Here is a 12412-nt window from a genome sequence, read left to right on the forward strand (position 1 = left end):
GAAGCAGAAGTGGGGGGAAGATGAGAGAAGGCTCAATTCTTTAGAAGATCCTTCACTTCAGCTTAACAAACAACCCCTCAGTTTGAAATAAAAAGATGGCTTATTTTTTTCTCATTTAGACCGAAGAAAAATAAAATTAATATAAAATTTGTGTCCGTCAGGTGACAATAGAGGCCAGTTGGTTGATGGCTAGTGGCGGGCAACAATTGCTAACATGCTACAAGGGTCAATAGTAAAAGTAACATTACATAAAACAATATATTTAAAATTTATTCAATTTTAACAAATTTTAAATATATTAAAAACAAATTAGAAAATAAATTTCAAGTATCTATAAATTGTTTATATCTAAAAATACTTTACAGTAAATATATATATATATATATGTATATATTGCAGCAAATCAAACGGCCCTCCCCACAAATGAACCTCCCACTTTATACATTTTAGCTAAAATCCTACACTGGCATCATGTTCCCTCATAATACTATTTTTTTTGTTGGAAATCAAACAAAACTCTATCTATCCTGATAAGCACATATTTATAAATATGTAGTATTTTCTTCATTATATGAGAAGATTTTAAATTCAGACACTGCACGTCCGGAAGTCCAATCGTTGAGCACCATATGATCATGTACATCGACATCAGAGGACATGACACCTGACGATTGGTCGTCCGACATCTGAGACTAAGGGTGTGTTTGGGGCAACTTGTGCTTATCCAGATAAACAGCTTATCCTGAAACGCGAACTGTGGGCGGCCCCGGGTTTCAACCCGCGGTCTGTGTTTAGTGTAAAAACTCGACCGCATTTTCAGATAAACTGCCGAAACGTATTTTCTAAATAATGAGGCGGCGTTTTAAAAATATTGTCCACACTTATAAACTGCATGAAAGGGATCCTAAATATTTCTCCACACAGCCGTGTCACGTGACTCATTCCATCAGCGTGTTCACCGGACTTCAAACCAATATCAATTCCTCCGCAGTCTAAGGTCTCGCGCGCGCTCCCTTTTCCATCTTCCAGTTCTCAGAGCTATTAGTCTTCCCCTGCAACGCACGACATTTCTCCCCTTTCTCACCCCCTTGCAAGTAAAGAAACAGAGCAAACTCGCTGGCTCTCCCAACCATGGAGTCCTTCCCCCTCCTCAAGTACTGGAGAGGAGGCGGCGGCGCCGCCGCTGTATCCACCATACGCGCCGCCGCCGCCATTTCTTCTCCTCCGGAGACAATCGATGAAGCATCCGACGACGATGGCCCCTTCTTCGATCTAGAGTTCACCGTCCCGATCAGCCAGAGTGGAGCGCAAGAGGGAGAGAAACACCACGACGACGAAAAGGATTTCAGCTTATCGATGACTTCTTCCGATGAGAGTGAGTGCCAATCGAATCGCAACCTTCCCATTTCACCCTCCGACGATCTCTTCTTCAAAGGAAGAGTTTTTAGCGCTCCGGAGAGCGATCTCAGGCCGCAGTTCACCGTTTCCTTTCTCAAATCGGCCACGAGATTGCGTGTTCTCATGCTTCGGTTTCGGAAACCCAAAACTCATTCTCCGGAGCACGTTTTGAGTTCGCCGAAGCAGAGCTCTCATTCGAGCAAGTTTTTCATTAAGGTGGACGAAGCGCCGATCGCCTCACTGTTCTCTCGAGAAAGCAGTTGCAGGAACCCCATCGCCGGCTCGCAATCCTCGCCGGAGGAGAGAACGGTTAATTCGAAGGAAGTGGTTCAGAAGTATCTCAGCAAGATCAAGCCGCTGTATGTTAGAGTTTCGAAGAGATACTCTGATAAGCTGAGGTTTTCAGCTGCGGAGCGGTGGGAAGGAGAAGAAAAGGAAGCAGAGGAGAGCTTGAAAACAGGAAAGAAGAGACAGAAACCAGCCGTTTCTTCACGGATAAGGGTTGCTTACAAGCATTTGAGGAAAAGCAAGTCGGCGATGTCCACTAACGTCACTTCGCCGGTTGCCATTACGCCGCAGCGGCGAGATGATTCCTTTTTAGAGCAGCAGGATGGGATCCAGAGCGCCATTGCTCACTGCAAGCGATCTCTCACAACTCCTTCCCAAGACAGGGCTGTTTGATTCACTGAACATTTTGTCTCCTCTAGTATAATCAGTTAGAAATCCTGTTATGGATGAATGCCTTGATCGAAATGTGTATTAAATTCATTGCTTTTGACCAGAAGTTTGATTTCTCACTGACGGTAGAGGATAAAAGCGAGCATTTTCAAACAAAAATTATTTAAAAAAAAAACTTTTTTTTTTTCAGTAGGAATCGATTTCTTCGATTCAATATTTGATCAATGGTGATAATTTTGCTTCGAATTTTTATATTTCTGTTTCAAAATCGACTTTTTTGCGTTCACAGAGAGTTAGAGAGCTGACTGCCATTCGCCGCTGGGAAATAGGAATCAGATGGCGCCAAAAAAGAGGTCTTTTTCACGTCTCTTTCTTAAAGAACACTACTTTCTTCCTCCTCGGGTTATAAGAAATTAAAAAGGGGGCGAGGCAATCGACAACGAGGTTTTTAAAGCTTTCAGCTACTGCCGGCCGGTTTGGCAGATATATTTGTTTTGTGCGTTATCTCTTTTCTCGCTGTGCAATGCATGGAAGGAATACTTGAATTTTAATATTGGTTTAAGCTCTGGGAGCAAGGTGGAAACGAGGATCGCCGGAGTTACTTCGCCGGCGGTGGAGAAGCGGATATTTATTCGGGTTGTTGTGATTTGAATTGTCGGCTGAATAGTTTATTGACTCGTGGTCCGAGGATATTATTAAGAACGATTTACGTAAGTAGCACTCAAAACATTTATTTGCACATTCCACAACTAAAATCTTATATTTACACTTAGTGTTAAAACACCTTAATCTATTTTAATGTCTCAAATATAACACTTTAGTACTACTATATCTACATTACTAAAAATCCATGCAACAAAAAAAAAGAGAGCCGAATTTCATGATCTCTTCTATTTTCATACTTTGGATAATAGGGTGTGATAGATTTTGTAGAATAGAGAAGGGGAAGAGTGGTTGTTGAACTTTCAATGATTTCTTTGCTCATCAAATATGACAAAGAAGGCAACAAATAGATGGTAAGTGGTAACTTTCTTACAAATTTTGAGACTCCCTCCAACTCATATGGATAAGACAAAGTTTGAGTAATATTAGTCCTAAGAAGGTAAGAAGATGCATGTGGTAAACAAAAAAGGTACACATCAAAGGAATTATAATAGAGAAGTGATCCAAATATCTAAAAGCTTGGAAATTATGGAGGGATAGAGGGAAATTAGATCCAATTAGTATAAGGAGAGAAAAAAAAAAACTATAGAGTGGCCGCAATGGATAATATATGGATAACTTATTCATCAAAAATTTTTGGGGTGAAGAGAATGAGAGGAGTTTCATTTAACCTATATGCTATAACTTCCTTCGAAATTAAAATATTTGTGTGAATGAACAAATAAATAGTCGTTAAGTTTGGATTGGCTATTTTTAGATTTAGGGGCATAAAAAGACAACACTGACATGCTTAAATGAGGTCATCACAATGAAGGATTCTATCAAGCACATAACAACCTCTTAACATTCCATGAAGTTATATGCAGTAAAGAAATAATGTTTTTTTTAACTATTGGGTAAATTTTTTGACATTTTTTTTTTATATGGGTTAGAAATTATTGGTTGAATGCCAGAGGGTTCCAAGGGAGGGGTGGAGTCTTTTGATTGCTTTAATTCCTTGGTTCACCATTGAATGCATGACAAAGCTGTAATTTCTTATAAAAATCTAGAGGTTTAGTTTATTAAGTAAGTTCCTTTTGCATTCATCAACATGTATTTTGTTAGACCTTCACTTCTAAAACAAAAAATATGGCAATATTGATTAAAATTTTATCACAGGAAATTTTAAAATCTTTTTTTTTGTTTAATGTAACATTTGAATTATTTTATTTTGATACGTTGTATTAATCTTAAAAAAAAAAAAAAAACTCATCTTGATAAAATTTTAGTAAGGTTGATATTACCTCAACCTCTTCTCACTTATAATTTAGTAAGCTCAGTAAAGCATATGAGTCGTTCACCTAAAATACGAGTTTATGAAGTTCTAAAAAATCAGAGAACAATGCGGGGCATTTGTATTAGTCAATGTCCTCGCTAAAATATAATATATATGCTTATTAAAGCATGGAATCTAAGAGAGTAGTGAGAAAATAAGGTTTTTTTTTAGTCCAATAGTTTCACTAGGACTCACCAAAAAGTAAGCTTCAAAGAATCTTTGATAGAAACCTTATTGAAAGTCCTAGATAGGCTCAGACTATTGAGCTTTCAGAAAGCCTAAGAGAAGATAAAGTTTGTAGAGACCACCCAAATCAAGTAGTATTTTATAAAAAGCTACTAAACTCCCTTTATATTAATAGAAATTGCTTAACTTTATCAAACATTTTATGCCAAAGATTATTTTTAATTTTATTTGTTAATGTTTAATGGATAGCCTCCATTTTACAAACATTGAAATTTAAAACTAACCACTTGTACATTGGAAGCCTTATAATGATACAAGTTGTATCTTCCCTAAGATTGCTTATTAACTAATTATAAATATAATTAACAAAAAAGCTTCTCCAAAATGATTTTAGCAAGCCATTACACTTCAAAGTAATTCATGAATGCACGCCAGATTGACCCAAAATTCAACCAATAAGTTCTCTTATAGTTCGATGAATTGACTAATAAGTAGTGTGCAATAAATGTCAAATTTTTTAATTTTTCTTGGGCGCAAATTTGAAGTCACAATTTATTTAGTTTGTGGAATACATATTATGACTTAATAAAAACTTTAACGCATATCAAGAGATAATAAAATTGTAGAAATCTCACTCTTAATTCAGATAGTGTAGATCTTACAAAATCTAAAGCTTTTGTACGAGTGAAATGTATAATACATATGAGAAAAAACTTAGTTCACAACACTTAGGGAAGGTTTATATGGGCAACTAGGGATTTGCCACATCTAAAAACTTCTCCTATGTTGCATTTCATAGAACAGTTATCTGAAGTCCCAATATATATTGGAAAACAAAAATTAATTTGAAGTCAAAAACTAAGATATCCCATGTAATTAAGCATAAGATTTGATATAAAAAGTAAACATTAAAGCACTCCAAGAAGTTAAATCACTCAAATCATAGTTTTAAAAATTTATTTTAGGTACCAAATAAAATTCTTATAATGTTGATCCAATCCAATCATTATAATGCAATAATTCTAATACCACTAACATTATTTGTATTTAAGCACACTTTTTATTTGAAAATTTGAACTAACTGAACTAACTTAAGTCAAATTGTTTTACTGCTGAACAAACTCATTTTCTTCCTTTTTTTCTTTAATTTGTATATAAAGTACATTCATCCAAGGGTGGAACAATCATCAAAATTTTGGACTTTCCAGCACATATAGCCTTCTATTGATCTATTATTCATAGAGTTATTTGTGGCATATAATTGTTTAAAAAGTGATGAAAATTTTAAGAAATATGGCAATAAAAACATATCTTGAACATTATTTTTGTGACCATATTCATCTTAGAATTATTAGCTTCATTCCACAATTCAAAATTTTTGTTTGATTACTCCTTGGATCAATTGCACAAAGATCTAAAACATATTGTTAATTTTATTCGGCAACTAAATGTCAAGCAGGCAATTAGAACACCACTATCAAAAGTAGATGCTCCTCCTAACCCATTATTGTAGCTTAAATAGGCCAACCAAAGGAGAAAAATCCCATCAATATTTTAGTAGTGGAGGGTAAGATCTGGTGCATTTATTTGTGACAAAATTATAAAATAATCTTATGTACTAATGAATAAAGACTAGAATCCCTCGACTTATTTAAGATATTGAAAATGCACAAAATATTGAAAACTCAAAAGCCTTTTTAACACCATCAAGAACTTCACTCTATTCTTCTAATAGTTCTTAATCCTCTTACATTCCCAATTTTCAATTAAATTGTCTTCACTTGTTTCCGCCAATGAGCGAATTTTTTCTTTTATTATTGTGTAATAACTCCAATTCATTTATCAATATCCAGTAAGGATAAGGGCTACCCTCAAATATCTTCAATCTTCAATCAATTCACGATCATTCAATCCACCTCTCTTTTCCTTAAGAAAAGAATCACCTCGACTACTTTCAATCTCATGCTAACTTAATATCATTTAAATTAGAGGTCTAGTTTGAAGGAGAAGACACACAAGAAATAATCTTGAAGCCTACTCCTTCTTAAGAGTTTAGCTTCCTGTAAGCGTCTCTCTTTTCATTATTAATCATAATTAAGAGTTGTTTTAGTTGTTTTATTATATTTTTGGCTTAAGTTCTTTGTGACCCCAAGCTATGCAATCTGTTAAGAACTAAAAATAACTGTGTCGGCAAGAACTCAAATCAAATCTTAATTAAAAATTAAATAAAATTAAACACTTGATTAAATTAGCCAATGACAATTGCTATGCCCATTTATTTATGAAAAAAAAAAGATAATGAGATGTTATATTTAAAACTAATCAATGGTTGGTGATGAAGAACTTCATGTAGCTAAATAGTGCTACATTTTAATATGATGTAGAGCCCAATAAAGATCATTATCACAAGGATCATTTAATATAATATATTATAAATCATAATTTTATTTTGATTTAATTGGTTTATAGCTATTGGATTTTTAAGTATAAAATATAATTAATCAAATAAGATTTATATTAATTTTTTTTTAAGTTTTCTTATGATTAAAATTTGATCGACAGCCATCAGATTGGTTTTGAGATTCTCAATTATTATTCGGGGCATTTACATACAGATCATCAAATTCCTAAGAATTTACATACCTAACACCTAAATTTTATTGTTTACATTTATACCATGCAAATCTCTCCTATCACATCAAATACATCACTATTTTAACTCTTTAAAAGGGAAATACATCTTTTTGTATTGCACGAAGATCTAACAGACACACCCAGACAAAGGAAAAAAAGCGGGAGGAGATACTAAGACTTTTTAGGTGAAAAAGTTATGAAAAGAAAAAAATGACGAGTCTGACCTAATTAAAATCATATACTATATAATCAAGAGCACATAAGTTCACCCTTTACTTGTATTGAGGAAGTTGAGATTAAAAAAAATTATGATCATGGTTTTATAATAGTAGTTTGGCTACAACAATCATAATTGGACTGCAACAATTGTATTTGGTGGCTATAATATTCGTAGTTAGTTGTAGTAATTGCTTATTGTCAAAGTCATAGTTGGTGGCGAACGACAACGATTAGTAGTTGACAACAACCTTTGGTGACTGATGACAACCTTTAGTGGTCAGTGACGAACACTAGTAGTCGACCGCGATCTCAGGTGACTAACAAAAAATCAAAGTGCAGAGCAGGAGTCTATTTATAACTTTTAAAAGGAAAATTTTGGTAAAATTGGCCAATCTTCCAAGACACTTCATCGAACATTCCATATTAATTCCCTTGATCACACTTTACTTTTTCAATATTTAAGTGTCAAAATGATATTAGAATTGAATGATCTTGGGCTCATTGGATTTCTATCATTGAGATTCTCAAATTGATAATAAGCATGCCAAATTTTAAGATTGTTTGGTCTTCCAGTCGATGCACCGAAGCCTTTAAATGTTCTATATAGGTTGATTTGAACTCGAATTGGAACGCTTTCAATATCATTGGGTTCATCTAGGCGAGATTCAATTTGTGCATAAATTTTCTAAAATTCCGGCTCAGATGATCTTAAATTTGAATTCAGAATGTTTCTCGCTCAAAATGCTTCAAGGTTCTTGTTTGATGAATTTTTGATGGCACATCAGTTGTCCCTCTGTTTATAATGTCAATATATATGTTGTTCAAAAATATAAGTCATTGGAAAAGTCTCTATAATAATATTAGATATTCCAGAAATAAGAATCTTCAAATAAGAATCTTCAAAAATTTTAAATTTATTTATTGAAGCTTCTTCTAGATTTAAAGATGTCAAAATTGAGTCCGGAATGTAGAAAAATGGTGAAATAAAGCCTTCTAAAAAAAACCCGGTCATGTTGTCACTATCCCTATTGCCACAACAACTCGATGTCGGTTTGATGATGGTTGTTCGGTGTTGGCTATAGCTCAGCGATTGTGGTTCAATATAGTGTGGTGGCTCAGCGCCGGCTGAGTGACGGTGATTTATAGTGGTGGTGGTCCTTGATGGCATTCTAATGGTGATAGGAATTTCCGCGCGTAGGCATGCATGTATGCTTGTGTGCATATGTACGCACTTGAGAGTAAATGAGCACAATAGCGTGTGGAAGAAAGTAGCATGGTCCGGCGAGTACAGAAAATGCATAGCGGAGTGCATGTACGTGTGGGAACATACATGAGCGTGTGGGTGCAAGTGTGAGTGGCAGCATAACGGTTCACACACATAAAAATAGTTAGTGAACTGTTCTAGTGCATTTGCATATGTATACACGAGCAGTTTTGCTTACGTGTGCACGCCCATGACTTCACTATCGGAGTGTACCTTCAAAATTTGAATTTTTCCTCATTTTTCTAAAGATTTGACAATAAATACCTCGCTTGAGGGGGGAAAGAAGCCACTCATCTCCTCTACAAATTATAGTTATATTGCTTATAGGTAATAATTGTTTATTTTCTTCGGGATGGTTATGCTTACCCATATTGAGGTTATTGTTATCTACACAAATTGAAGTTATTTTTATTTTTAGGCTGTTGGTGAGATCGTTGTTGCCCACTCGTACCAATAATATTTTTGGGTTCAAACTGATGTTGTCTAAAGATATTGAGACAGTTGTGCTCCAATAAGGGCATTTAACTAAAGATTTTTGGTGATTTTTTTGGAAATCTTAATAATGAAAGAATCCTGTTCACCTATATGAGACGTAGGTTATAAAATGTTTCAAAAATTAATAATGATCGATGATGTCATGCCGACGATTGCTAATGATATTTTGATGATTTTTTTTTTAATTCACTTTCAAACTATTTGATCTTATTTGGGTACATTATTATTTATGAGGCGAGCTTACATGTGGGCCTTCAATTTTCATCAACTTCTGAGCTAGTGAGTATTTTGTATACATGCGAAGTATGTCTTTTCCAGCATTTTTGTTTGGCCATGAGAATCATTATGGGATTGATTTCTTTTTTAGGGAATGTGAAGTGACAATGTCATTAGAGGTAGTGGCAAAGAGAAGTAAGTTTGTTATGGTGTTCAATATCATATCACTTGTAGAAGTAAATTGTTATACATTTGAAGAAGACATGCTCTAAAAAATTGCTAAAATTATTCTTCTTATTGAAAAAAAAAATGATTAGGTTTTTCATGAGAAAATAAAATATTAAAGGAGCAATCAATTCCTCTTGATGTCGTAGAAGAGGACATATTGAAGATTCTAAATTCTTATAGTATTGAAGAACTTCAGTGTGTGGTACATTACCCTAACAAATATGTGATGTTCAAGGTCGTTCTGTCCATTCACACAAAAAAATATCATTATGTGATATGAGGTTATACGTTATGAACGTATTTGGGATACAACGTTAGCAAGTAGGGTTCGCCAACTGAGGCGAGCATGGATGGTTGCAAGTGGTTGGGGGCTATGGAGTCCTAAAGTTATCTTCAAGTCTTCACGCCATAGCAATCCCTAAAATTTCATCTCTTCCCCTCCTCCCTACTCAAGTGAAGAGAGGGGTCTATTTATAAGTTATAGAGGATGACATTTTAGTCATTTGGTGAATGACTTCCTCGACCACCTAATCAAATGACCCATATTGATTCTCCTTGATCATAAATGATATTTTGACGATTTGAATTCCTTGATAACTTCGAAATTGAGTGATCTTAGACTCATTAAATTTCTTTCATTGATGCACTCAATTTGATAAGTATGTCAAACTTAAAGTTAATCTAACCACTCAATTGACGATTTAAAACCTCCAAAAGTGCTTTAATGGCTAGATCTAGGCTTGATTGGACCCGGATCAAATCAGTCATGGTATCAAAGGGTTCGTCTTCTCAAGACGGTCAATTTAATGTTAAACTTGCTGAATTGAGGCTCAATTTGTTGACAAAGTATCAATAAAAATAATAATAACTCATAAATTCAAAGCATAAAAAGAAAAAAAAACACCATTGATGTTGTGGGTGAAACTCTAGAAGATGGAAGGAAGATCAATCACGCAAAGGCTCAAGAATTGTCAATTGTTTTATTATTGGAAAATGGTTCATATGAAACCAAATGAACGCATTTGGTGCAAGTGAAGGACATAAAACTAATATCAAATGATGTGACACGACCAAAGAGAATGAAAGAGAATCAAAAATTAACTCTACATACAGAAAAGATGAGATAAAGATGAAAACAATTACGTATATATATGCTAAGTTATTTTGAGAATATGTATGTATGTATGTATGTATGTATGTATATATATATGTATATATATATATAGACACACACACTTTCTATCAACAATTCACTGATTTCTTTAAAAAAATAATTTTCTTTTAAGAATAATCAGAGGACCAATTTTGAAAAGTAAGAGTTCAAAACCAAAACTTTCAAAATACTGGACTTTAGGAAAAAAAAATATTACATCAGGATACGTGCGGAGTTTAATGAAATTAAGTCGTGGAGATGATCGGCCCGGTAACACCAGAGAATATTTCTCTCGTGTTATTATGTGTTATTGTATGTTATTCAGGTGTTATTTTGTTTTGGGAATATTCTCGGTGTTATAATAACACGATAACACATCAATATAACACATCAATAATAAAATTGAATAACACACAATAATACCTGAATAACACACAATAACACCTGAATAACACGAGGGGAATATTCCTTGTGTTACCGGGCCGATTACCTCCACGGCTTAATTTCATTGGACTCTGCACGTAACTTTATATGCGGAGTCCTGATGTAATATTTTTTCGGACTTTAGGCGTGTTTAATTTAATATAGCTACTTAACTGTACTTTACTAAACTTCAAATATTACAAACATATCACCTTTCCTACGAATGAATAGGCGCGTTTATGATATGAAAGTTTTGAGTGTTATAAATCTAAAAAAATAAAATTGAGGTGTTAAATATGTAAATTAATAAGAATTGGGTGGTATGTATGTAAATGCTCAATATTTTATTAATAAAACCCACTTTGTTAAAAAAATGTGCTTAATTATGCATGCTCACTAAGATTTTAATGACTGATTTCAAGATCATTGAATTCTAATCTCAACAAAAATTAAGAATATTTACATAAAGTCCACACAATTCTCATGTATTTACATATCAAACGCACAAAATTTAATATTTACATTTGTAACATATTGGGGTCATAAACTTATGTATTAAAAGATATATTTCACTTTTAAAATGAGAATAATAACTATATGTTTGATGTGATGTTAAGAATTTGAGTGAAATGCATGTAAATATGAATGTTTATGTGTAGTTATGCAAACACATAAAAAGGTGTAGTCCAATGTTACTAAATTTGAATGTTAGTAAGACAGTGTGACACTGAAAATAATGAAATTTGAATGTTAGGTGGAAATATTACGCTTTTGTTAGGGCTTCGATCCAATTAGGAATCAAAATCACATTGCTTGAATGAAATCTCACTGATTCGAGAAAATTATAACAAAATATTTGAACGAAACTTCAAAAAAAAAATCCAGAAAAAACACGTCATGATTTAACATGGTAAAACCTGAGAACGGAAAGAAAATTATAGAATCGCACCATCATGAAATTCAGAAAAGTATAGAATGCCCATTCATATATGAAATTTACATGACTTTGCTCTTATCCCTTCCTCTCGATCTCACAGGAGAAAAGCACGCGGAAATCTTTCTCCGCGACACTTCTCTCATTTATGAAACCTTTGTCGAAAGAGTCGCACGCGAGAGAGTCTGCTTCATCACTCAAAATCACAAATTTAAGAATTGTTCCAGGATCAACAGTTCGACAACGTGGTCACACTGCAAATGGGTGTAATTATTTCACTTTCCAGGGAAATAAAGGGGTGACCCTTGGCGGTGTGGCCTCGCCCATTTCGATGTGGATACGTCGACTGGCATAGCAACTCCAGTTTCAGGCATGGCTACGCCAAGCCCATGAGGAAGACTTTGTGGCTTTCAGCTTTTGTAGCTGGGCTTCTCTTTGTTGCAGGAAGATGCATAACATAACAATGAATCAACATAGGGTATCTAATAGTGTGTGAGAAGTTTAGCTAAAATTACTAAAATGTCATTCGAAAATGTATCAATAGATTATATATGTATATATATATATATATATATATAGTTATTTTTTTATATATATATTTTATTC

General features: G+C 33.9%; 1 protein-coding gene across 1 annotated transcript; it reads left to right on the forward strand.

Annotated features, from left to right (window-relative positions):
- Positions 1-1065: 1065 nt before the first annotated feature.
- LOC110028289 (probable membrane-associated kinase regulator 2) lies at positions 1066-2212 on the forward strand. The gene has a single exon (XM_020730076.1). The coding sequence runs from the start codon at positions 1132-1134 to the stop codon at positions 2077-2079; it is 948 nt and encodes a 315-aa protein (XP_020585735.1). The 5' UTR covers positions 1066-1131; the 3' UTR covers positions 2080-2212.
- Positions 2213-12412: the final 10200 nt, after the last annotated feature.

The sequence above is a fragment of the Phalaenopsis equestris genome, unplaced genomic scaffold (genome assembly GCF_001263595.1).
Source record: "Phalaenopsis equestris unplaced genomic scaffold, ASM126359v1 Scaffold000507, whole genome shotgun sequence".
NCBI classification, from domain to species: domain Eukaryota; kingdom Viridiplantae; phylum Streptophyta; class Magnoliopsida; order Asparagales; family Orchidaceae; genus Phalaenopsis; species Phalaenopsis equestris.